The sequence below is a fragment of the Sander lucioperca genome, chromosome 5 (assembly GCF_008315115.2).
Source record: "Sander lucioperca isolate FBNREF2018 chromosome 5, SLUC_FBN_1.2, whole genome shotgun sequence".
Taxonomy (NCBI): domain Eukaryota; kingdom Metazoa; phylum Chordata; class Actinopteri; order Perciformes; family Percidae; genus Sander; species Sander lucioperca.
In genome coordinates, this window is record NC_050177.1 from 12044653 (window position 1) to 12070777 (window position 26125).

Consider the following 26125-nt stretch of genomic DNA (forward strand, 5'->3'; position numbering starts at 1 on the left):
TTGTTAATAATTTCTTCTGTTTCTGGGTTATAGAATTTAAAAATGGGATCTTCTGCAGTCCCTGCAATAATAAATAACGAATTTGTGAATTCAGGATGATATTTATTTGTGTGTGCAAATTTTAATTAGGCTATCAGAGGTTTACTGTGTATATAATGTACTTGGTACATCAGTCTATATTTGATATCCCATCAGTTTTCTAATGTTAAATAATGTTAAAAGGTGGTTTAACTAACTCTTGTGATCATTGTCCTGAAGCTCAGGGGGGAGATAAATAAATAAACTACCGTGTGTACAGTTTTGCAAAACTGCGCAAAGTTTACCGATCTGTCCACATGGATGTAAATTGACAATCTGTACCCACAGTTTAAAATCCGTCCCCACGGATTGTAAAACCGTGCACACAGTTTATTTATTTTTCTCTTCCCGGAACCTAGGGGGGCTCCGTAGAAAAAGTCGCTTGTTTTGGGCTTGTTTTCACAGGCCTGGTTGCTTATTTGTCTCGCAAGATCTGGCAACACTGGTATCCATGTCATATTCTCATTAGGGGCTGAGCCCCCCTAAAGGTCTGATCCTAGAATCGCCCCTGGTTAAGGGTTAAGGGCCACCACACTGCTCAAGATGCACAGTCAACGAACTCGACTTGGATTACTACTTTTTAATTCTGAGATAACATAGACAGAGTCGACCGACCATTTAGGTTAGCCTACTTTGGACGTTAGCGATAACTAGCTTAGTGCTATTATGGATTTGTGTACGATCTGACATGAAAACCTGCAAGAAGGAAATATGGCTCAAACATGTATGGATTGTTGTGGATACAGCAGATGACGTGCATTGCTATGGATTATATCTTCCATGGATTATATCGGATTGCATGGAAAGGTAGGATGCCTGTGTATTTAATAATTGGTTTTCGGCGTCTGATGTGAGGCTCCGCCAAGTGAGGAGGTGTGTCAGCATCACCGTTAGCGCTACGTGACACAGATTAAATTTAGCTCGCTCTGGGCTGTCACTGACATTGACAGATCTGAACTATCGCCACTTTATTTCAAAGATGTGTCTGTGTATGTTACGTGGTTTGGTGACAATTAAAAGCGGCAAACTTTGACAGTATGACAAAGCCAGAGTACAGTAACATCACGGCGGCACAGTAACATCTCTGATGCCTGGCTAAACAAAGTCAGAACACCTTAACTCAACTTCAGCGTGCTGGAACAAAGGCAAAGAGCCTTAACAGCTGTCAACAAATGACAACAAATGTTATTGTTACACCGAAATCTGTGACCCATCGAGATCGGTGTCCCCCTACCTCAACCTGAACCAAACCCTTGTCCTTAATCTTAACCACGGAGGGGGGCGCTACGCTTTTAACAGGAGGGACACAGATCACGACAGTCACAGATTTCGGTGCAACAGTTATAATAAATATAACTGTTTGTGCAAAAATGTTGTGTGTGGCGCCCAGAGTGTAATTCATTGTAGAACCGCCACTGCCCTCTGTCACTAACAGACAAGTTTGCAAACTCTAAAATTGATTTTTTTTTTTTAAATAACATAAAAAAATGAAATGTATTTGTTTTTTTATTATTATAATTTTTAGGGGGGCTGAGATTAACTAAAAAGGCTCTAAAATCGCCAATGCTTTTACAGTCGAACCCCGTTACACTCTGACGTCAATGAATCTTGAAGCTTTCGCTGTGCGCGCTCCCGCGAAGTGCTTGCACTTCTCGGCGGGCACGCGCCGGGCTACAAGCTACAAGGCTAACGCCACGTGACATTCCCGCCGGGTCATGTGATCGATCTACGTCCTCCTAGCTGCAGTCAACTTTTCCCGAGCAGCAAAAGCCCAAACAAACGAACATGGCGGACTATGAGGAGCGACAGAGCCTGTTGGGAGATGGGGACGAGGGCTCGTCCACCGGCAGACACACAGCCGGAGGAGCCGGCAGACCGATGCTGGCCATCTGCGACCCCAGCCACATATTACACCGAGTGATTGTCCTGATATTCATGTGCTTCTTGGGATTCGGTAAGCAGTGATAAGCCCTAACTTTCATAATGCATCCTGAATGGTTATTGTGGAGATTTGTGACTAAGTTCAATAAGTTATATTCGGTTAAAGGATTGTTTTAGTCTCGTTACTCACCATGGCTTAACAACAAGTTAAAGACATGCAGTATCATTGTTTAAATGCAGTCTGTTAATGTAGTTCATTTGTTCCAGGAAGCTACTTCTGTTATGACAACCCGGCTGCACTTCAAACTCAAGTCATCCAGGTAATTCATTCTCTGTAAATGTAAAGTTGTACTGGTTGTTACACCATAAATGCAGCAATTCACATTTATCGCAGCACAACTGAAATCTGCACAATGAGCCAACCAGAACAGTCAAATTAACCTACTCCTAGATGCTGCCATTAGAGGGTTTTATTTGTCCACGCACCTGTGTTTCACACCGAGATTTTAATGGTGAAAACCAAACCGTTGAAGTGACTGACTTCCACTGAGCTTCCTCCCTGACTGTACTAGGATCTGAGCCTGAACACCAAAGAGTTCATGCAGCTGTATGCCTGGTACTCCTGGCCCAATGTGGTTCTCTGCTTCTTTGGGGGATTCCTGCTTGACAGGGTTTTTGGCATCAGGTACGAATACCATTGAGTCACATCTAATTTGAGTACAGTGTGTCCATCATTATAAGTGAAAGTGAAAGAGTTAGTGTAGCTTTTTGCCTTGTCATCTTTCATTGTTTTTTTTTTTTTTTTTTTTATAGGCTGGGAACTATCATCTTTTCCCTCTTCGTCTGCGTTGGACAGGTAGGTTCACCTTGAAATCCAGATGTGAAATGTATTCTATGAAAGACAGACTATAAGTACCAACATTAACATGCTAGTTTTTAATAGTCTATAGGTATCAATAGGTACAGAAAAAGGATAGCAATTCCATCATTTTCTTTGCTGCTTTTTAACTTTTCCAATCTGCTCAGGTAATATTTGCTACTGGAGCTTTGGTAAATCATTTCTGGCTGATGGAAGTTGGACGTTTCGTATTTGGGTGAGTGAATCATTTTGCCTTTCTGTATTTTACAAACATAATCTATCAACTTTACATACCAGAGGCAAGTTATTTGCACCTTTACATATGCATGATATCACCACAAATCTGGTAACTTTCAAAAGAGCAGTCTTTAAAGTGCTCATATTGTGCTTTTTGGCTTTTTCCTTTTCCTTTATTGTGTTATATATCTTTTTGTGCACGTTATAGGTTTACAAAGTGAAAAAGCCCAAAGTCCACCCCAAAGGGACTTACCATCTCCAACAGAAAACACTGTTCACAAACTGCTCCAAACAGCTCTATTGTAGTCCAGCCTTTACTTCCGTGACGAACGTGCGTCACTTTGTAACACACGTTATAATGCTCACCTAGCTGCTAGCGTAGCACGCCCTCGTACTCTGCTTCTGACTGGCTTGTAGTCCTTACCTAGGCACTGAGCATGTGCGACTCCCAACAAAGATAGAACAGAAGTGAGATGCCTCACTCTGTAGCTAAAACAGAGAAACAAAAAATATTGTGTTTTTTGAAAATTAAACCATGTAAACCTATTCTGATATAACCTCTAAATGCACACCTTCTACACCTTCTCCCCCTCCCTGTTTTCTTTTCCTGAGCAGTATTGGAGGAGAGTCTTTGGCCGTGGCTCAGAACACCTATGCAGTCAACTGGTTTAAAGGAAAGGAACTTAATCTGGTGTTTGGCCTTCAGCTGAGCATGGCTCGCCTGGTAATGACACAGAACATGGAGATAATTCATGCTTTCAAATAACATATTAATGCTTTTTCGACTGTAGCCATGGGAAATGAGCCTGCTGTATAAAACACGTCATTAATATTGTTGACGTGTTTCCATTCATGTATTTTGAAGCTCATTTTGAGCCAATTGCATTGGAAAAGCTGTATGGAAATGGCAAAACTCGATACAGCTTCCTCAATTTGCTCAAAAAAGTTTTAACGCTCAATTGGTTTTTGCCCTTGTCAAAGAAGAGTTGATGCGCTAAATGGGATATGGAAACGCCTTTGCTGAATAAGTTCTGACGTAGCGAAAATTTAACTCCCATGACTGATCAGCTGTTTCCACTGTCAGCGTCTTCCCGGATATTATATTCATTTGTCTCCGTATCTGGAAAGCATGAAACATGGCCAATATTAGCTGACATTAAAGAACATTCAAACTTGCCCAATTGAACCAAATTCCTGTAGACCTCTCCATTTTTCTATCGTACACGGTTAGATGGCCAAGGTGAGTTGTTTTGTTTCCTGTTAGCAACCTCTACTTCTTCTACGTTGTTTATTGGCAAATTAAAGTCATGCGGAGCCTATAGCCAACCACCGAACAACCTACGCTGTAGCCTAGTTTACCCTCCTCCAAAGCGCGCTGAACGAGGGTCTGGCTACTCCACATAGCATTCGGATATGGTAGGAAAACGTGCACTGGTTCAATGGCATTTCTTTAAACCAGTCAGAATTGTCATGGGCGGGGCTAAATTCCGCACAGAGCCGCTGCAAAATAGTCGTGCGAGAGAAAACTCAGATTGGACAGATAGTCTAGCTAGTCTGGATTTACCCTGCAGAGATCTGAGGAGCAGTTAACCATAGTCCTCATAAATCCACCGAATTTAAAATTCCAACACAAAGAAAGCGTAAGGAAACGGAAAATACATGCATCCGGCAGAATTTCCTGCAGCACCAGAGCAATCCCGGAAGTGGAACGCGAAGGATATAGACTAATTCGCTCCAAACTAGTTGACAGAACGCGCTTAATTTGCTTTTTTTGTGACATTTTTAAAGTTTGCTTAAAATTAGCTTGACAGTTGAATGGAAACACAAACGTATGCCTTACGTCTATTCACCCTCCTCTCCACTCGTCTCAAGGGCAGCACAGTGAACATGAACATCATGGGCTGGGTGTACAGCAAGGTCTCAGACCTCGCTGGCTCTCCTGGACACACCGCACTAGGTGCATCACTCATGATAGGTAAATATCATACGATTTTGCTTTGGCTGGGGGGGGGAGGGATAGGTGCCTCAGTGAAGGGGAAGACTTGAAATTGAAGTGTTAAACATGAAGACTCTGGTTACGTGTGCTTTATCGCTGTCTCTGCTAGAGATACTAGATCCTTTCTGTAACTAATGATCTCAGATGACACAGCCAGCAGAGACCGAGAGAAGTGTTATAGAGAACTAAAAGTGCTATCGCCTGCTACAGATGAGTCACATGAGTTAGAAAAAGTGTCACTTCTTATAATTTTCTCTGGAGTTACTTCTTAGGCATGCTAAAAATGCTTCCACTTTTGCACATCTAGCAGTTTGTGTTTTCTTTTATAGCTCGTCTCCATTGCCACTGTTAATCTGACCATTTAAGATAAATTCATATGAACGATAGAATTAATCAGCAGTCATCAGGTATCCTAATTTGAACTCCTTGATAATCTAATCACCAAAGTATAACTTGAACTTACCATTTCCTTACTTTCTTTTTTGTCTCCTCCATATGTACTTATTTACTTATGTCTTTGATTTCTTTTTTCTCTCCTTAGCTGCTGTAACCTGCCTGTTTTCACTTATCTGTGCCTTGGTGTTGGGATACCTTGACAAACGAGCAGAGAAGATCCTCCACAAGGAACAAGGCAAAACAGGTAATGTTTTCTAATATTGTGACTGAGTTCCAAATCACATGCTTTTTCTTTTTGCTCTTAGTATGTACTGCAGCTGCCCTTACAAAGTACATACTGTTGCATGCAGTATGCATACAATAGGGACATACTACTTCTTCATAGTATTGTGCCTTGAACTTGGGTCAGAATAGCCAGAAAAGCATGCTGGCTTGCATACTGCAAAATCTGACAGGATGCACAAGGACACCCTGAAATTTTTTTATACTGTATTTGACATACTATGTATTGGGACATACTAAATCTGGCATACTAAATAGTATGGTAGTATGGTTATTGGAACAGGGTGTGTCTTTTTGTCTTTAGTTTTTCCTCTTTGGCCTTATCTGTCTATAACTACTAGAATGCTTTCCACAGTAAACATGGACCCTGACACAGTGTAAGGCCATGTTTTGTTTTTCTTCCTAAAATTGACATTCTGGCCAGACAGTTCATTGGCTTTAGCCTTTTCTCAGTTGTGGTGTGGCTTCTTTCAAGACAGGGACAGATGAATTCACTGATTTCAATTCACTGTGTGGTATAACTTTTCCTTTGGAACTAAAAGGCTTCTTTTGTCAGAGAAGCCGGTCTTCTTCTTTCACAGTTGTTGAAAGCAAATAATGCTCTCAAGCTGATCTGCATGTGTGTTAATTTTGCATATAAGGTGAGGTGATCAAGTTGACCGATGTGAAAGACTTCCCCTTCCCCCTGTGGCTCATCTTCATCATTTGCGTGGCCTACTATGTCGCAGTTTTCCCCTTTATTGGACTGGGACAGTGAGTATTGCATCAGTGCCACCTTCCACTTACACACACACACACACACACACACACACACACACACACACACACACACACACACACACACACACACACACACACACACACACACACACACACACACACACACACACACACACACACACACACACACACGCGCGCAAACACACAACTTTCTTTCAAAGGCCTTCACACATCTTTAATACACCCAGAACATGATCTTGTCTTTATAACAAAAGAAGTCAGCGCCTCCCATCTTTCTAATTCAAATTTTAGCATGTATCGCTAAGCCATTCTAATCCATGACATTGAGTTGTACATTTTATTTATTCTAAATCTACGTTTGTGATTGGCCAGTTGTTTATAGAGCAGAGCTATACAAGGGTTATGCGTTGCTACAGTGTTGTTATTGAAAGATGAAACTGACATGATTTTATCACACACTCAGTGCTCACTTTAACTGCACAATCTAATGCAGTTCAATCAAAACTGGTTTGCCATAAAGTCTACTTTTATGATGCCAATAATCAGTTTCTTTGACACTCTCATATGTTTTAGCATCGAGGTCATAATTTAGAGATGGTGTTGTACTGGACTGCATTAGATGCAGGCTGTTCCTAATATTCTGCCCCTCCTCGTATATGTAAATAGGGAGAACAAAAAAGTAGAAACACCTCTCCATGTGTATAATAGTCCAGTACAACACCACCTTCAACTTTGAGCTCAGTAATATAACTGAATTTACACATTTCTGATGATGTCACCAATTACTGAACATTATGAGCTTTGTAAACATAAATTGGTAGGGCTGTTGTATTAGATTGTACAGGTGTATTTAATAAAATGACCGCTTTGTGGATTTTTCTAATGTCAACAAATCCCATGATAAGAACATAACCACCAATGTTGTTTGACTTCCAACGCCTCTCTGTGTATATAGTTTCACTTAAAAAAGCGAAGTATTTTCCCAGCTGAAGTAGTTTATAGCAAACACCGGTCACAAAGGAGCAAATATTGTAGTGTAGACTATTTAGCTGCGTATTACTACACATATGGGGCACATACTGTATATGGTTGCCGGACTGTATGTGTGGGATTGACTCTTTAAACTTGATTTGAATATTGCCAGACTTCTCCTTTGACTTCTTCCCTGTGAAAGATTTGAACATTTGTGACATTTGCAACTTCAAGTGCTGGAGATTATCACCAAAGTTTCAGATTTTCTTTTCCCCATAAACCTTAACTCCAACAGAGAAAATTGGGAGATGCTATAGTTGCATACTAATTCTGAAAATAGGGGCTTTCAATCAATCAATCAAAATGTATTTATATAGCACTTTACAGCAACCAGCAGGTATCCAAAGTGCTTTATATCAGGAATCAAGTATAAAACAACATATCATACAATAAACAGAATGAAAGATATAACACAGTAAAATCAGAAAAGGTTACAAAGAAACAGGAGAGTGAAATTGTCACACCACTACTACGTATTAAAAGCCAGTCTAAACAAATAGGTTTTGAGTTTGGACCTAAAAAGAGCTACATCCGTAATAGTGCGAATATCAGAGGGTAACTTGTTCCAGAGTCTTGGGGCAGCAACTACAAAAGCCTGATCACCCCACCGTTTATACCTTGACCTTGAGACTTCTAAAACCAGCTGATTTGAAGACCGCAATGACCGGTTGTGCTCACGCAAAGTTAAAATTTCGGACAAATTCTCCATTTAAGGCCTTGAAAACAAACAATAAGATCTTAAAATGTATTCTAAAACGCATAGGGAGCCAATGTAGGATGTAGAGAACAGGAGTGATGTGTGCACGTCTAGATGTATTTGTTAAAAAGCGAGCAGCAGCATTTTGAACAATTTGAAGGCGGGAGATGAAGGTCTGATTTAGACCAACATAAAGAGCATTACAGTAATCCAACCTTGAACTAATAAAGGCATGAATAGCCTTTTCAAGATCGTGCCTGTTCAGGAAAGGCTTAACTTTAGCCAGGAGACGAAGCTGGAAAAAGCTCATTCTAACAACATTACTGATCTGCTTGTCAAATTACATGCTGCAATCAAAAGTAACCCCCAAATTTTTGACAGCTGACCTAGTGTATGATGCCAGAGCTCCCAAACTCAAAGCTGGACCATTTTGCGTGCTTGAAGTACTGAAAATAATACACTCAGTTTTATCTTCGTTCAAATTAAGAAAGTTTTGTGAAGCCACAACGTAATATCATTAATACAACTAAGCAGGGAGTTTAGTGCGACACTGTCATTTGCTTTCATAGGCAAATAAATTTGCAAATCATCTGCATAACAATGAAATGACTTGTTGTGCTTGCCTATAATAGCTCCTAAAGGCAACATATATAAAGAAAACAGAATGGGGCCAAGAATGGAACCCTGGGGTACCCCACAAGAGAAAGGAGCAGCTGACGAGGAGAGGTCACCAATCATGACAGAAAAGCTCCTATTTGCCAAATAGGAGCTAAACCATTTAAGTGCCGAGCCTCGGATGCCTACACAATGATCAAGGCGAGAGAGGAGGACTGCATGGTCCACTGTGTCAAAAGCCGCTGTGAGGTCCAAAAGCACTAAAACTGTAGGATTCCCGGCATCTACAGACAAGGCAATATCGTTATGTACTCTCAATAGGGCAGACTCAGTGGTGTGACGTGATCTAAAACCAGATTGAAATTTTTCAAACACAGAGTTCTGTTGTTAAAAGGCTTGTACCTGTGTGAAAGCAACTTTTTCCAAATCCTTTGAAAGAAAAGGCAGATGAGAGACTGGTCTAAAATTGGACAACACTGTGGGGTCAAGATTAGGCTTCTTAAGTAGGGGCCTGACCACAGCATGTTTAAAGGCAGCTGGGACAGAACCTGAACTAAGTAGACTCGACCCAATGGTGCTATTAAAAATCTCCTTCACCATTCTGGCGGGAACAATATCTATAGCTTTGTATGCTGAAATGATGGAACGGCATTTTTGGTTTAGTTCTTGATGAAAATATCTTGACCCTTACTCGTCCTTGAGTAAAGAAAAATCATAATTCACTTCAAGATGGTTTTTATAGTTAAATTGTTCAGTTTGAATTAAATCGAGAACTTACATTAAATTCGTACAGTGCCTGTGTTTGAGCAAAGAACATTCGACAGTGCAACCTCACAATGCTGTGTACGGGAGGGAGAGGGAGTCCGAAATGGAAAGAGGTTTGATAAATGAGTTTGCAGTGAAAGAAACCAATTGAAGCTATCGCGACCTGCATTTCCTTCTCTGAAAGGCACTCTTAAATCACTTAGCAACTGACATGGTTTTTCCACCGAGGATCCGTGCTTACAGAGCAAATACTTGTTATGCAAATTGAGCAGAAAACAATGTATGGAAGACCGAGCGTTACCTGCCGCAGGAGTCAACTTGATTTCCCCTTCTCTTGTCCTCACATCAATATAAATGTTGAGCAGCACTGTGTACTGTGAGCCCATCATCTTGTCTTTTTATTTACAGGGTGTTCTTCATTGAAAAATTCAATTTCTCTCCGGCTGAAGCAAGAGCTGTCAACAGGTAATTCAGATCAGTTGTAATAGGCTGTTGAGACCATTCTACCTTAAGGCACTAACACCATTATAGTCTGCTGTTGCTGATCTATCTCCTTTGTTGGCTGCATGTTTCTTATTCTAATGGATGACTGCTTTTGCCAGTCTGAAAAAGCAATTTGGCCAGAGTTTTAGCTGAGAAATGTTACTACAACTACCCGAAACTGGAAACATGTTAGAAGACTTTTAGTCCCGCTTTGCCAGACCTTCCTCCACAGCGCTGCGGAAGAGGGTCTGGCTAGTCCACACAGCATTCCGGGATGGGAGAAAAACATGCTGTGGTTTATTGGCATTTCTTTAAACCAATCGGCGCCGAGCGGAGCCACGGTGGCGCTGCAAAATAGTCTCGGGAAGGAACTTGTCTTGGTCGAACGTGTACTTACAAAAGTTGTTTTGGTTGTGCAACAGAAAACTCAGATTGGACAGATAGTTTAGCTAGCTGTCTGGATTTACCCTGCAGAGATCTGAAAAGCAGTAACCATAGTCCTCATAAATCCACTGGAGGTTAAAATGGCCAAGACAAAGAAAGCTCAAGGTAACGGACATCCGGCCTAAATGAGGGACATATGGCGGAATTTCCGGCGGCACAATCCCGGAAGTGGAACGTTGTTTATATAGACTAGAAGACTTTTAATATCCCATAGAACGTAAACCAAATAACTTGGTATTATGCTCCTAAATGTCGACTTCAGCAGATAGATTATCTTTACTCAGATTTCTGTCATTAACCAGGATAACATTTCAATGAGTTTAGATTCCAGTCATAAAAACTGACTGCTCTTCTCTATCTTTGCCAGTATTGTGTACATCATCTCAGCCCCTGCATCTCCACTTCTGGGCTTCGTGGTCGATAGGACGGGGAGGAATGTGGTTTGGGTAATGATTGCCGTGGTCGCCACACTCGCCGCTCACATGATGCTGGCCTTCACCTTCTGGAACCCATGGATCGCCATGGTAATGCCCCTGGCAACCTTTTGCACTATACTCCACCAAAGTCTTATTTTGTACATTTTTTAACATTCGTAGGATGAATTGAGTGAAGGAATTGCGCTGTCGATAAATGGCAGTACATTCACTGGGCGCTGTTAGGTTAGTGGTGTTCAAGTGAGCTGGAAGAATTGTGAGTCATAGTGGGTGTGGATTCTAGTTCCTAAAGACACAAAGTCTTGTAAAATTGTTGTCCTACTTGTAATTGCAAACCCATTGATTGGCAGTGCAGAAACCTAATTTGTGTTGTATTTGAGTGTGCTTGCAGCCTGCATATAAAGAAATGATAATACTGATATTTCTATTTAATATAAAAAACTACTGTATTAAATTCTTACTGGATAGCAGTAGGAGTTGAACAGGGTTTTGCTTTAAGAATGGAATAAACATATATTTATATAGCACCATTTCTTAATTTCCAGGTTGGGGTGTTAAATGCATATTTGCATCATGCAATAAACAAGCTATTTTAGGTAATCCATCATACCACGGAATTATTTGGAGAGCCCTAACATAATAAAATGAACGACTGCATGTGTGTCCTCCGTTGTTTTCCAGTCCCTGCTGGGTGTCTCCTACTCCTTACTGGCCTGTGCACTGTGGCCCATGGTGGCCTTTGTGGTACCTGAGCATCAGCTGGGGACGGCTTACGGCTTGTATGCACCTTTTAATGGCAATGTTATGACTGATGGTGCAGCAAGGGAGGACTCGCACACACAGATCAAAAAAGGGAGATTTAGACCAGAGCCTGGATGTTAAATGTATTAGATACATTCCTCGTGGCTAGGCCCGAGATGTTTGACAAGGTGCACTTGTAGAGTCCCTTACATATAGGCTGACTCATCTTGCATGCCTCATCATGCCCTGAGGAAAGTTCAGCATGGACTGAAACGTTTGCACTCCATGCACATTTGTATATTTTATGACTGTCTGTAAGCCCTGTAATGTATCAAATAGAAACATTCGAAATCCAGACTCTTATCTAAATCTCTCCTTTTGTTCTGTGTGTGCGAGTCCTCCCTTGCTGCAGTGCATTTCCCCCCCTGACTATCGCACCAGAGAAGGAGAGGGTGCTGCTCAACTTTTGCAAACCAATGTTCTGACTGATCTCCTACATATTGACAGTTAAACACACGCACAGTTATGACTGTTAATTATTTATATTTTTCACTGACACTGATGTTGCCTTCGTCCACCAGCATGCAGTCGATCCAGAACCTGGGACTCGCTCTCGTTGCCATGGCAGCAGGAGCCATCCTAGACACCAGAGGATACCTGTTTTTGGAAATGTTTTTCTGCATCTGCCTCTGCTGTCAGTAATTTCTGTCAGTTTGTGTGTGGGTTTATGAGACTGCAGTCTTTCCAACTCCTGTTAGACACATTTGAGTGACAAAAAGTTACTTGTTTCTTGCAGTTGCGCTGATGGCAGTGGTGATGCTGTACTTTGTGAATTATCTCCGAGGTAAGAGAAGACTGAAGCCTTGAGCTCTCCCACTGTTTCACTTCTCTAAATACCTCTCCATGCTGTCTCTGTTTGTTTCCCCAATCTACCCCTGTCTTATTCCTTGTTCTCCTGTGACATCTCTTCACTTTACTCACCACTCTTCAGCACACCATTTTCCTTGCCACCAGACTCACTCGCCTCTTAATCTCTCCGTCTCCCTCTCTTGCTCCAGGAGGAGAATTGAACCTGTCAGCCGCAGCAAGAGCCAAACTCCAGAAAGAAGCCACTTCAGACGCAGAGTGAGTACCATTGACCCTCCCCCCTCCAGCTTTTCCACCCACTTTTCCCAACAATTAGACAAGCATCTCAGAAACATACAGTATTGAACATTCCACTCATATAATCAAGTGGTACAGGCATGTTTTGGAACACTTGTAAGAGCTACTAATTGGCCGAACCTGCTGCAGTCAATTTAATCCAGATCTACTGAAATTGGTAGAGTGCATTCGTTCTCGTCCAATGTGGTAGTTACAGTCAAGTGATGTGTTTTTTTTATGGATTTGTTCTTTGATCCTATATTCTACACTCCAACCACATGACTCACATGCTGAGTTGCAGAATAATGCTTAATTTTACTGTTTATCCCCAACTTCTAGATTTAATATTGTACAAGGTTCAGGAGTGTAACGAGGTGATAAGTCACGTCATCGTGGATGTGTTGCCTGAGTTGGCATTCATTTATTCTTGAGTGGTTGTTACAGCAGAACTATCCATGGCCCTGCTACTTATAAGATACAGTGTGTCAATTATCACTGTCAATGTAGATTTATTTCCAAGTATTCATATTTAAAGAAAAAGAAACCTTTACAAACTACACGTGTGAACACAGCCAAAATAAAAAAAAAATACCATTTTTTTTGTGTCTTATCTGATCCAGTTATGGCAAATTGTAAACTATAGTAAAAGGGAATTCATTCTATGGACCGTTTTGGTGCTATATGTACTGGCTAGCCTTGCTGTGGTGGCAAAGCACTCGTGCAAAAAAGTTTGTTTTCCATTAGAGTTCATGAAACAAGACTTAGTAATTTGGAGGAAGTGCCTGCTATATCAGCAGACCAAGTGGGTACATCTATTTAGGTTAGGCCACATGTAAATAGCACACCACCTGTGGTCGATTTTATTTTGTGTTTCATACCTAAAACACAAACCACACAAGTTCTCTTGATGGGTATGACTACTTTCTGTTCTCATTATTGGCTTCAGAGTGTTCAGGATTGAGGTTACATCTGTTTCAGTCTATCTCTCTTTGTTATATGTATCTGTGTAAGCTAAATAAATAATATGTTCTAAGTTACATGTGGCTGATGCTGTGTGAAAATACAGACTGATATTTTCTGGTTTGTTCTGTGACTGATATTTTCCAGATGATGATGATGATGATGATGAGGGAACACATTCAGTCCTGGGCTTCAGAGCCAGCAGGCTGCACTGTCTACCCCAGAGCTGTCAATCAACTGCCATGGGGTGGGACTGCGCTACTGACTCCGCCCAGTGCTGTCATCTGTGACTCTTCCCATCAGAACTGAGTGTCTGGCCCCGGCTATTACATAACCAACCCTGTATAATAGCTTATTATGTCCCTATCAGGACACTGACAAATGGACACGACAGTTCCTCTCTGACCTCTCATGCTGACGTCATCTCCTCCAATAGTCACTCTCCACTTTCTCCTGTGTGCGTGTGTGTCAAACCTTCAGCCTGACGTTTGACGTTCCTCAGTTACTGAAGAAAGTTAAGATGCTTTGAACTTGTTAAAACATTTTAAATGTTCAGCAAAAGATAAGACTTGTATCCTGTGGAAAGGTGCCTATATATATATATATATATATATATATATATATTTATTTTATTTATATATTATATATATATATATATATATATATATATATATATATATATATATATATATATATATATATATATATACACACACACACACACACACACGCACACGCACACGCACACACACGCTGGTGCAACTCACAATATAGGATTCCTATTTTGATTCAGTTGCTTTAAATGTATATAGGGGTAACGTTGTGGATGTTTTTATGTTACTTTTTATTACAAATTGTTTTCAGAAGGACTCTGTTACTTGCCTTAGTGCAGACAACTCGACAGTTAATTTACGTACGTATCAGATGTCAGCATTCACTATAATTGCCGACCAAAATCCTCCTTACTGGACATTCCTTAGTGAGTTCATATTCAATTTTAATCATATGCGTCATTGACCTTTTATGGTGCATAATCTCAAAAAGAGCATAGCTCTTTATTATTTAAATCTTTATTGCTCTATTCTTTTATTTCTTAATTTCTTTATCCGCTCTTCGCTGGTTTCAGAGGATGATAAAGAGTTATTTTCTGTGGCATCATCAAATGGCACATTACTATAATGATAAAGATAAGAAAAAGAGAGGCACGCTTTGGAATGCATTTACCCGTGTAATCAAACCACTTTCAACTTTTCACAAACTGTTTTATTAATGCGACCTTTGAAAGAATCAGTTCCACTCATAAATAATGTTTTATAGACTGTGTTTTGCTCGTTTATCAAGCTCAGGTAATGAACTTCTTGAAAGCACTGCCCCCAAAATGTTGCTTGCTTCGTCTGAATGGGACAAAATATTAATGCACTCTGTTTAACTCTCACCATTTTAGTAATTTGGAGAGAGATGTATCTCCATGTGTTGTTACCAGGGTGGCAGACTGGCTGATGAACAGACACTACCTCAGTTGGGCATCAAAAATATTAAATGTAACTTTTACTCTGCAGCGCTGTGGAGCTATAGGTTTGGCAAGCAAGACTATAAGAGTAACTTAACACCCACTGGAAATCTGCTACCACAGTTCCAACTTCCTGTTTTTCTGCAGTGATGTAGAAGTGCACTCTAGTGTGTGTCCGAATGGTGACAGGTGCAAAAGGACACACTTCTGTTCTGACCGCACAGTGTTGCTGCGTGTGGTTAGAAGTGAAACAGACTTAAAACTTTCAACCAGAGAGAGTACAAACTCTGCATTTCAACCTGGTGTTAGTTTACTCTTTTAAAGCCCAACACATATAATAAGACAGGCAGTAGCATGACGTTAAAATGTTGTGATTGCACGTTAAAATGACCACAGTGTCATACAGCCAGAAACCTGTCACTAATTTGCACTATGGTGTTGTGACAGCAGGGCGGTCTTTGCTTAACTGAGAATATTTGTGTTAACTGTTATTGAGCTGTGTACAAGAAATTATAAGATTGAGAAATTACAGAAGATCCATTGTACAATCAAAGGCAGTGAGATTGCAAGGAAAGGCATTACAAAAAGTATTTCTGTAGAACCAAATCACATTTTGATACCAGCTTGTTAATGGAACAATGGAATTTAATTAAACACACTTTTTTTGAAAGCATTTGAATTCTCTCTTATTGTACAACTTTTTTTCTGCAGTAGATTTTTTTTTTTTTTTCTTCTTCCACCACCTAATGGAATAAGTTATTTCCTCAACCTTTAGCAACAGACTGTGGCTGCTGTGGCTGTCAGTAATATTAATACAATTGTGCTCATGTTAATTTTGGCTGCAGAGATTATAAAGATGACGATATTATTATTATTATTATTCCTGCAGGAATAAAAGGCGACCCAGTAAAGTGATAGGGGGTGAGCTTGCTAGACTAGCACCCATGTCTGCGTTTGGCTTACGCAACCGGTACCTCTCAAGGCTGGGCGCACAGGTACACACACACACACACACACACACACACACACACACACACACACACACACACACACACACACACACACACACACACACACACACACACACACACACAGTTCAAACAGAAATGCATGTATTGATTTATTCAGCCTCTTTTTTTTTTTATTCTAGGAAGGTTGGTTTTACGATTTACACTTTATAATTAAACACCAGTAACTCTTCCATTTCCACTTTGCTCTTTTTTTTCCCCTTAACTTAATCGTTGTCCTCTCTGCTCTCAGCTCCCAGACCACTACTCTACTCATCTGTCATCACTTGCCCACAGGAGTGTTCTAAAATGATGCCCTTCATTCAGCTGGCTGCTCCTCCAACGCTGTAGCTCTGTGGCTTTAGTATGCACTAAAAAAAAGGATGCTTACAAAATGTCCCTGTTTGAACAAGATATTGATGCACTTTGTTTTACCTTCAAGGTATTTTTAACCTTGACATGACTGAATGTTGTTCTGGGTATTCAGACTGGTATCAGGTTTTTTTTCTCCATTAGTATCAACATAGAGATTATTTTTGGACCTATCTTCAGTTGTTTTCTATTTGCTTTATACTTGAGGTGTTGTGCCTTTTTATAGAAACCTCACAACATGAATACATTTTTTTTCCAGGAGATTGTGTCCTATAAAATTGGACTGATGCTTTATGGTGCCTTGATGCTGTTTTAGGGTCTGTTTTAGAGACTCAGCCCTCTGCAAACAACAGAGGGCACTGATTCCCTCACATGTTTATTGTCACCTCTGGCCACAGTATCATTGCTTTTTAATAACTGCCTTGTACAGGCTCAGTATTTACAGTATCAGGTTATACTTCTGCTGATCCTTCAGGTTGCAATAAGTTAGAATAGTGTACACACATGATGCCGTGACTTCTGTGACCTGTTGAATGTTGCCAAATAAATATATTTAAAATAATAAAAGGAATTATTAAACACAGCTTATAGACAGTGTTGGTACAGTCCCAGTGTCATTGGCCCACTAACTCATGATTAAAAAAAAAAAAAAAAGTCACTGATGGATGCTCTTTCTCTCTACCCTCCCGACCTGTTCGTGCTGCGTACATCCTCCACCAGACACACGGTAGGCTGGACTCTCGTCCCCCTCCTCCACAGCCAGGCCCAGAGCTTCTGGCGGTGCCGATCACAGCCCAAAAAGTAGAGGAGAGGATTTGCGCAAGAGTTAAAACTGACCACAGGCTTCCACACCTTAAAGGAGATCATGACTACATTCAAAAGATGACAGTCTCCGGGCATGTAGACCCTCACAAACAAGTAGACGGTCCGAGCAATGTGGTACGGCACAAAACACACCACAAACATGAGACACACAATTAAGATGGTGTAAAGAGACTTCTTGCGCTTACGAGCTGTCCCTGCATTAGAGATGCTGTCCCTACAATAAAGCACTGTCATCATGGAGCAGTAACAGGTGATAACGACGAGGAAAGGGATCAGAAAACCCACTATGGCTAAAAACAGCCCGTAGGGGAAGTAAACTTTAAATTGCCCCGGGTCAGTCATTTCAAAGCACACAGTCATGTTGTTGATCACACCTGTGTGCGCAAAGACCAGTGTGGGTAAAATCTCTGCAGTGGCCAGGATCCAAACCGAACCTGACGCGAAGAGGGCGAGTCTCTTGGACCTGAGGCGCACAGACGCGATGGGGAAGCACACTCCGAGGAAACGGTGCACGCTGACGCATGTGAGAAACATCATGCTACAGTGGAGGTTGACGAGAAAAAAAAACCTGACGCTTTTGCAGATGATGTTGCCGAAGGGCCACAGGCCGCCCATGGCATTGCTGACGATGAGAGGGGGCAAGGCCAGCACGTAGAGCAGATCCGCGGCGGCGAGGTTGGTCATGTAGATGACCGTGCTGCTCCAGCGGCGCGTCCGACAGCACACGCACCACAGCAGGGCACCGTTTAAACTTAGACCCAGCAGGAACACAAGGCTGTAGGCCACTGGTAGAAGGATCCTTTTGTAGTAGTTAGTCACTGGACACACGTGGAAGTCCTCCATTCAAATGATCAGCTCAGGTGGTTTAATGTTTAAGGTGGGCCTATAACTTAAACTTAAAGAAGGACCACTTCTCCTTAAACCTCACCTGTCTGCAGCTCACATGAGTGCTGAGTAAAGATGACGTATGCTCGGTTTAAAAAAAAACCAAATGCAGGTGTTTGTTCAACTTGCGCGTCCCTTCTGTTCCCAGCCCACACCTGTGTAATGTAAACCATTAACGCCATATCTAGAATATGAGCAAATATAGATTGGCACACCGTGAGGCATTTCAAAAGCCTAACATAATAGGATGTAGATACTGTAGTAGCCTATGCGATTGCCCTTCCCCAGAGAAAAGGCGTGCAGAATAATTCATGTTGTAATTAAAGCCGATTGCCAAGTTAAATGACATCGTCGACACACGCGCAATGGGCGCTGTATAAAAACGCGCGCACGCTCAGCGTCCCATTGGCTGCGAGGATTTTTCCCAAGTCTGGTCTCTCTCCGGCTGCTCCCGACTCAAAGTGTTCACTTCATCTCTGTCTGACCGCGGAGAGAGAGAGAGACACTGCTCGCCATGCTGAGGAACGGCACGTACAGGTTAGTGTCCCATCCACCAACTGATCCTATAGTCATACATGTATGGCAAGAGTGTTTTATTTAGGACAGACGAGAAGCTCCAGTACAGGCTGCTCCGACATGCACTGATGTGTGATTAAAAATCCTGCATAACGGTACTCTCTGCAGCTGCACAGTAAGCTGTGCATATACTGAGGGCTCATAGCAAATTTCCTATTTGAAGAGTCATTGTGTCTTATTAACTTGAGCCGTGTCCTTCCAGAAGCATGTACCAGGGAGAGGAGGGGAGGCTGCGCAGCGGGAGTCTGGCTCGAGAAAGGAAACACCTTGCTCTGTGCATTAATAACCAGGTAGGAGGCATTCAGAAGAAACTGGCATTAAAGTATTATGTCATTACTATGAAGTGGATTATCTGTGAAGATATTGTTAGTATATAATGGTTATCTCTTTTGGTTGGGGAGCATTTCAGTAATGATGTAATTCACTTTCTGATCTTTTTCTTAGGAGCAGTAAGTTAATGCTTATTCTGCTCATTTTTTTTAATTTATTTTTTTGGCAAAGTATTTAATAGGGGGGGAAGCCCACGAACTGTACAAACTAATTTAAAGAGAGCTATGTTTCTTTGCAATCTGACAACATTTAGGCAACTATTCCCCAGTGGTTTAGCAGCTGGAGAGACAGCAGAGAAGTATAAGCACCATGGACAGTGAGCCCTATACTGTATGACCATTTCTTCCCTTCCCTCCATGTATACCCTTAACTGCTTTGAATTTAGTTTCCCTTATTCCCAAATGGCACAATTGACTGATTTCAAATTTGGTTTGGGGAATTGCTTTTTCATGTTGGCTTGAGACCACCTAAAGATTTTTGTCATGGCAGCAGGGAATAGTGAGGGTATAGCTGAACTGCTCAGCAGATCAAGGTGGCATGCCCTCCTCCTCAGCATGAGACCAGAGCTAAGAGATGATACATGTTTTTGAAACTCAAACAGTTGGTTTGACGAGAGCAGTTGTTGTAATTGACTTCATAATGTAAATCAATTTTGCTAAGGATCATCTTTAACATAAGTATATGACGTTTCCTTTGGCTGAGTGTACTGTAGGTGCACAAGTTCACCTGGTTGTATTGAGCTTCTGAATATTTAATGCGAGTGATGTAGTGTTGCGCATTATCGGCGGCTGGGGATATTGAGCCATTGAGCTCTGAAAGCACTGTTCCATCACAGCTTTTGACTTACTCTGCAATACATTATGATGGTGGTGCAACCCCCCCAACACACACACACACACACACACACACACGCTTGTTCATTGCATGTTTCCCTAAAGGTTCTGATTTAGACTCCAAATTTGTTCCAATCTGTTTCCACTGCACCACCTGACAGTTTAATTTCATTTTCGCTCTCCAAAAATGACTTTTCCAAATTGATCCAGCTTAACTCTGTGAGACGCCATGTCAGAGGAGGGTCATATAGGACTACAGAGGAGGACACGAAGAAGCTTTACGAAGGACTATCCAGTAATTGCCGTGTGAAATATGAGTGAGGATAGAAATGCCGGTTATTGGATATGGAGGCTGCTCCACTTGCTGTGTCTGCGTGAGTGATTTAGATTCATTGCCGAGGCGTGAACCCCCTGAGAAACACATTCATCTATCCAGCTATTACTCCATAATCAATGGGACAGCAGAATTTCACGGTCACGAGCCCTTGTTGTTAACCATTCTACACAGAGCTTATTTAAACAGCACGCCAAAGGGGGTCACATTTAATGGGGTTAAGCATGAAATATACAGTACTGGTGACATTGTTGACACAACACATGCAGCTGGAATCTTGAAATCATTCATCAGTATCATGCATGGAGCCCACTGGCTCAGTGAGCATGCAGAAACCATTTTTAATGAGCTTGTGTTTGTGCTCAACAGGAGCAGAAATTCATCTTCCACTGGTGTCATTCAGACCCTGAACAGGGTCAGCATCAGTTTACCCATACAAACCGTGGGAGTCAGACACAGATACGGTGTTCTGCAATATATATATAGAGATGTACATAGGGGGAGTGTGCTGCCAGGGAAGGGCGTCATATTTCAGAAGTGCATTATCGTCTCTCCCCTAGCGGGACAGAGCTGCGCTGAGTGCTGTTTGCCCCAGCTCACTCAAACGCTTCGTGATTGAGTCATAATAACCCATGCTGGAGCGAGATGAGCCTGCACACTGACAGATAGGTGTCTCTTGGCCCGCTACGGTCATATGATGAAGAAATATACATCCTTTGTGTGTGTGTGTGTGTGTGTGTGTGTGTGTGTGCGCGCGTATGCGTGTGTGTGCTCTGGTTCAATGCGACATAAAAAAAGTGCTTTTTGTAATAACAAAAAGGCACCATAACTCCTCCAAAACATACACAAAGATGCATGCGTGGATGCACACATGTACGCCCACACACACTCCTGCCAGTTTTTAGTAATTTCCATCCCATCCCATTACCATGTCTTGGAAGGCTGGCTTGGTCTAAATGAGAGAGCGTAGTCTTTGATCACCCATGATGGGCATGTGTGTGTGAACATGCTCTCACTTCTTCCCTCACCATATGTTAACCAGAGCAGCTCTCTATTGGTTAATAGTAACAGGGGAAATAGTCCCAAGCGCTCCATTTTGCATTTTGATAGACTATAGTCATTTTCTCACTCTCACACCTCCTTTATCTGTACTCGTCACACCCCACTCAACTCCACCCTGCTTGGGATGTCTTTCTTTTCTTCTTCTCCTCTCCCAATTTAGAATAAACATATGGCCTCTACTTGCTTCTCATTGATACCTTCTTGCTTCCCTTATTGTACATCTCAGATACTCTCTTTCCAAACTCTTTTGAATGCTTCCCTGCCCTACCATCGGCTCAACACATGTAGGTTTGAAGACTCATATTGGTTGTATTCTGTGTGCGTTAGTGATTAATCAGTTTGCCAAAATCAGCAGAAAATGAATTAACAATTTTGATAACGTATCAATCATCATTCATCAAGCAGAAATGCCAAGCATTAGCCTGTTCCAGGTTCTCAAATGTGAGGATATGATGCTTTTCTGACCTTTAATATCTTTGTAAATTGAATAGAAAATTTCCAGTTATGGGCTGCTGGTCGGACAAAACAAGCACTTTAAAGACATCACCCGTGAAATAATTTCTTTTACAGTGCAGCCCTGTATGCTTAAAATGGGTCTTATATTAGAGCCCTTTCTTTGAATTCATTCATATAAAACCTGGATGGCTCTAAAAGAAATGGGTCTGTCTGTATATAATGAACTGCATATTTCTAGATATGAAAATAACCTAACATCTGTGTGTGCATGATGTAAGCCTCCTTGGTGTGGCTGTTCCTTATCTATGCCTCATAGGTCAGTCTACATCTCCCGCTCCAGCCTGGTATTAATGGCTGTGTACTGTAACTGCAGTGGCCTGGGTATTGTGAGAATGCATAGGTCTGTAAACGCTATTATCTGATCAGTATGAATCTGTTTTTCTCACTGCAGCTTAGTGAATATCATAGTAAGTAAGTAAGTAAGTAAGTAAGTAAGTAAGTAAAGTTTATTTATATAGCACATTTAAAAACAGCTTGCGCTGACCAAAGTGCTGTTCATAGCGCATTAGCCACAGGGTAATAAAATTAAAATAAAATACACATACAAAACAGTGGTTTAGGCTAAAATGACATCAAAAGACAAACACTTAATTACAAACATAGCATCATATCATTCTTTGTCGTTTTACGCCTTCAAACCTGAATGTCTTCTCTGTCTCCTGCTTCCTCTCTACTCAAATAGGATTTGAAGGTCTGAGTGAAATGACATAAATGCATCAATTTGCCTCAGTAGAAAGTACTTGTCTTACCCCATAGCCATACCATTAGGAGAAAATAGCATTTCAATCATTTTGTTACATGAGCACAGTGGTCAGGAACACCTACATCTCTCAGCAGGCTCTTTTTGTACTCAGGGAGTCAGGCAAAAGAGTAAATGTTGACTTCCATATTACTCCTTACACGCACTGCGCATGTAAATTGATTTCCAATGTTAGGATTAACGAGCATCTCCACTGATTGGACATTTCCCCGGGCTGAGCGGCCAGTTGAGTGGTGGCTAAACAGCTGTGGTCTGTGTAGATGTTTCAGCACATTGCCACACTGCAGTCAAATCCTCTGAGATGAGATTGATATATGTGCGTGTGTTTACATGTGACCGTGCGTCGGTATGTGTGCATGCAGGCGTGTTTGTTCTCTCAAACATTGCACTCAGGTGTGTGTGTCTGTGTGTGTGTGTGTGTGGGAGTTTATCTCACTGAGCGACCCCACACTAGTCTGAAGGGCAAAACGAGCTGACCATCTCTCACACTCAACTATGCCTGCCATCGATCTCTGTGATAGAACTAGGACTCTGAGAAATTATGATTTTAACAACTCATCAATTAGAGGGGCAGCAGGCTTTCTGCTATGTGCTGCTGTTTTCTCTCTGCTTCCTTCCTGTTTTCCTTCCTTCTCTCATTTTTCAGTGACATAATGCTTATTACTGTCTACCTTAACCTTCCCTAGCCTTTCGGTCTATTGATTGCCCTTATTTTTAATAATGCGATTAAGCTGTGCACATGCCCAGCAGAATAGGTTCTTCTGTTAATATCCCTGTTTTTATGCAATCATGGATTCAGCTATTGATTTAACAGATTGTCATGTACCCTATATGCTGCAAGTGATGCATTTCTCCTGTCAGCTGCAGTTGTATTGCTCCCTTGGTGATTCTAAACTTAGCACAAAAAGTAAGAAAAGTTGTGTTTGGTAGATTATTTCTCTGTGATAACAATGCTTTTTGGCAAAAATCGTATACCGTTGGAAAGCCTGTTTAGTTCCCTTTCAAATGGTGCGCCATTTGTAAGGAACATGCATTTGTGGGATGAGCAGCAGCGCTGAGTATGTGGGTTGCGCCCATGAAAAATTTGCCAAATCTTCTCTGCCAATGCCAAACAGGTTATTTTGCTGTTGCTATTGACACTTGTTTTGAGCTTCTGGTACCCCCAGGTGTTGCCAATCAGGTGCCTGATTTAGAGATGAGATTCTGCAACCAGTGGCAATCCCATATCTCCACAGTCTGGGACCGAACTCTATCCTCCAAGATGACAACGCTCGCCCCCACAGGGTGGGGTTTATCAGAGACTACCTCCAGAATGTGGGAGTGGAGAGGATGGAATGGCCTGCCAGCAGTCCTGACCTCAACCCCATTGAACACTTGTGTGATCAGCTTGGGCGTGCTGTTCGTGCCAGAGTGACCAACACAACCACGTTGGCTGACTTGCGACAAATGTTGGTTGAAGAATGGGATGCCATCCCACAGCAGTGTGTGACCAGGCTGGTGACCAGCATGAGGAGGAGGTGCCAGGCTGTTGTGGCTGTGTATGGTTCTTCCACACGCTACTGAGGCTCCTGTTTGTGAAATGAATACATTGTTCAATTGGCAATATGTCTTGTTTCTTTAAACTTCGATCATCCAATCCACTAAACACCAAACAAGTCAGTTGGCAAAATAAGCTGTTTGGCATTGGCAGAGAAGATTTGGCAAATTTTTCATGGGCGCAACCCAAATACTCAGGGCTGCTGCTCATCCCACAAATGCATGTTCTTTACAAATGGGGCACCATTTGAAAGGGAACTAAACAGGCTTTCCAGCGGTATAAGATTTATTGCCAAAAATCACTGTTACCACAGAGAAATAATCTACCAAACACAAATTTCCTTACTTTTTGTGCTAAGTTTATTTCTCTCATATTATATAACTTTAGAGCATTTTATCCGGTCCAGAGAGCCAAGACACTACAGTTGGTTGTAAACACACAAACGATAGTAACTAAAAATAGTAAACAATGATAGCAGCTGTAAAAAAGTGATTAACACAAGGTACAGTGAGGAAAATAAGTATTTGAACACCCTGCTATTTTGCAAGTTCTCCCACTTAGAAATCATGGAGGGGTCTGAAATTGTCATCATAGGTGCATGTCCACTGTGAGAGACATAATCTAAAAACAAAAATCCAGAAATCACAATATATGATTTTTTAACTATTTATTTGTATGATACAGCTGCAAATAAGTATTTGAACAGCTGTCTATCAGCTAGAATTCTGACCCTCAAAGACCTGTTAGTCTGCCTTTAAAATGTCCACCTCCACTCCATTTATTATCCTGAATTAGATGCACCTGTTTGAGGTCGTTAGCTGCATAAAGACACCTGTCCACCCCATACAATCAGTAAGAATCCAACTACTAACATGGCCTAGACCAAAGAGCTGTCCAAAGACACTAGAGACAAAATTGTACACCTCCACAAGGCTGGAAAGGGCTACGGGGAAATTGCCAAGCAGCTTGGTGAAAAAAGGTCCACTGTTGGAGCAATCATTAGAAAATGGAAGAAGCTAAACATGACTGTCAATCTCCCTCGGACTGGGGCTCCATGCAAGATCTCACCTCGTGGGGTCTCAATGATCCTAAGAAAGGTGAGAAATCAGCCCAGAACTACACGGGAGGAGCTGGTCAATGACCTGAAAAGAGCTGGGACCACTGTTTCCAAGGTTACTGTTGGTAATACACTAAGACGTCATGGTTTGAAATCATGCATGGCACGGAAGGTTCCCCTGCTTAAACCAGCACATGTCAAGGCCCGTCTTAAGTTTGCCAATGACCATTTGGATGATCCAGAGGAGTCATGGGAGAAAGTCATGTGGTCAGATGAGACCAAAAGAATGATGAGTACCATCCCAAGAACACCATCCCTACTGTGAAGCATGGGGGTGGTAGCATCATGCTTTGGGGGTGTTTTTCTGCACATGGGACAGGGCGACTGCACTGTATTAAGGAGAGGATGACCGGGGCCATGTATTGCGAGATTTTGGGGAACAACCTCCTTCCCTCAGTTAGAGCATTGAAGATGGGTCGAGGCTGGGTCTTCCAACATGACAATGACCCGAAGCACACAGCCAGGATAACCAAGGAGTGGCTCTGTAAGAAGCATATCAAGGTTCTGGCGTGGCCTAGCCAGTCTCCAGACCTAAACCCAATAGAGAATCTTTGGAGGGAGCTCAAACTCCGTATTTCTCAGCGACAGCCCAGAAACCTGACTGATCTAGAGAAGATCTGTGTGGAGGAGTGGGCCAAAATCCCTCCTGCAGTGTGTGCAAACCTGGTGAAAAACTA

At 41.8% G+C, this 26125-nt stretch overlaps 3 protein-coding genes across 6 annotated transcripts in view; 2 read left to right on the forward strand and 1 right to left on the reverse strand.

Annotated features, from left to right (window-relative positions):
• The first annotated feature begins 1767 nt into the window (after positions 1 to 1767).
• Positions 1768 to 17256, forward strand: mfsd1 (major facilitator superfamily domain containing 1). Of its 4 annotated transcripts, none has more exons than XM_031301058.2 (17): positions 1768 to 2032; positions 2227 to 2279; positions 2532 to 2644; positions 2773 to 2815; positions 2986 to 3053; positions 3671 to 3779; positions 4928 to 5030; positions 5593 to 5691; positions 6371 to 6482; positions 9988 to 10044; positions 10874 to 11030; positions 11622 to 11719; positions 12263 to 12375; positions 12478 to 12525; positions 12740 to 12806; positions 16184 to 16289; positions 16555 to 17256. In XM_031301058.2, the coding sequence occupies exons 1-17, from the start codon at positions 1864 to 1866 to the stop codon at positions 16612 to 16614; spliced, it is 1575 nt and encodes a 524-aa protein (XP_031156918.1). In that variant the 5' UTR covers positions 1768 to 1863; the 3' UTR covers positions 16615 to 17256. The 4 variants fall into 4 exon arrangements, with proteins under 4 accessions (XP_031156918.1, XP_035857449.1, XP_035857450.1 ...); XM_036001556.1 differs by lacking the exons at positions 16184 to 16289; positions 16555 to 17256 and adding exons at positions 12916 to 12917; positions 13932 to 14397 and having other exon boundaries at positions 1770 to 2032; positions 12740 to 12810; XM_036001557.1 differs by lacking the exons at positions 16184 to 16289; positions 16555 to 17256 and adding an exon at positions 13938 to 14397 and having other exon boundaries at positions 1770 to 2032.
• LOC116050835 (P2Y purinoceptor 3-like) lies at positions 16891 to 18752 on the reverse strand. The gene has a single exon (XM_036001559.1). The coding sequence runs from the start codon at positions 18339 to 18341 to the stop codon at positions 17352 to 17354; it is 990 nt and encodes a 329-aa protein (XP_035857452.1). The 5' UTR covers positions 18342 to 18752; the 3' UTR covers positions 16891 to 17351.
• A 54-nt stretch (positions 18753 to 18806) lies between these two features.
• schip1 (schwannomin interacting protein 1) overlaps positions 18807 to 26125 on the forward strand; it is a 228776-nt gene continuing 221457 nt past the window's right edge. Inside the window, exons 1-2 of the mRNA XM_031301048.2 lie at positions 18807 to 18920; positions 19162 to 19249. Coding sequence (XP_031156908.1) covers positions 18898 to 18920; positions 19162 to 19249 — 111 coding nt within the window. The 5' untranslated portion in view covers positions 18807 to 18897. The remainder of the gene's footprint in view (positions 18921 to 19161; positions 19250 to 26125) is intronic.

Excerpts from the sequence above, each read along its gene's own strand:
- mfsd1 (XM_031301058.2), top strand. The coding sequence starts at position 1,864 with ATGGCGGACTATGAGGAGCGACAGAGCCTGTTGGGAGATGGGGACGAG. Across the intron at positions 2,033-2,226 it reads CATGTGCTTCTTGGGATTCG|GAAGCTACTTCTGTTATGAC; the intron begins GTAAGCAGTGAT and ends CATTTGTTCCAG. Across the intron at positions 2,816-2,985 it reads TCTTCGTCTGCGTTGGACAG|GTAATATTTGCTACTGGAGC; the intron begins GTAGGTTCACCT and ends CAATCTGCTCAG.
- LOC116050835 (XM_036001559.1), bottom strand. The coding sequence starts at position 18,341 with ATGGAGGACTTCCACGTGTGTCCAGTGACTAACTACTACAAAAGGATC.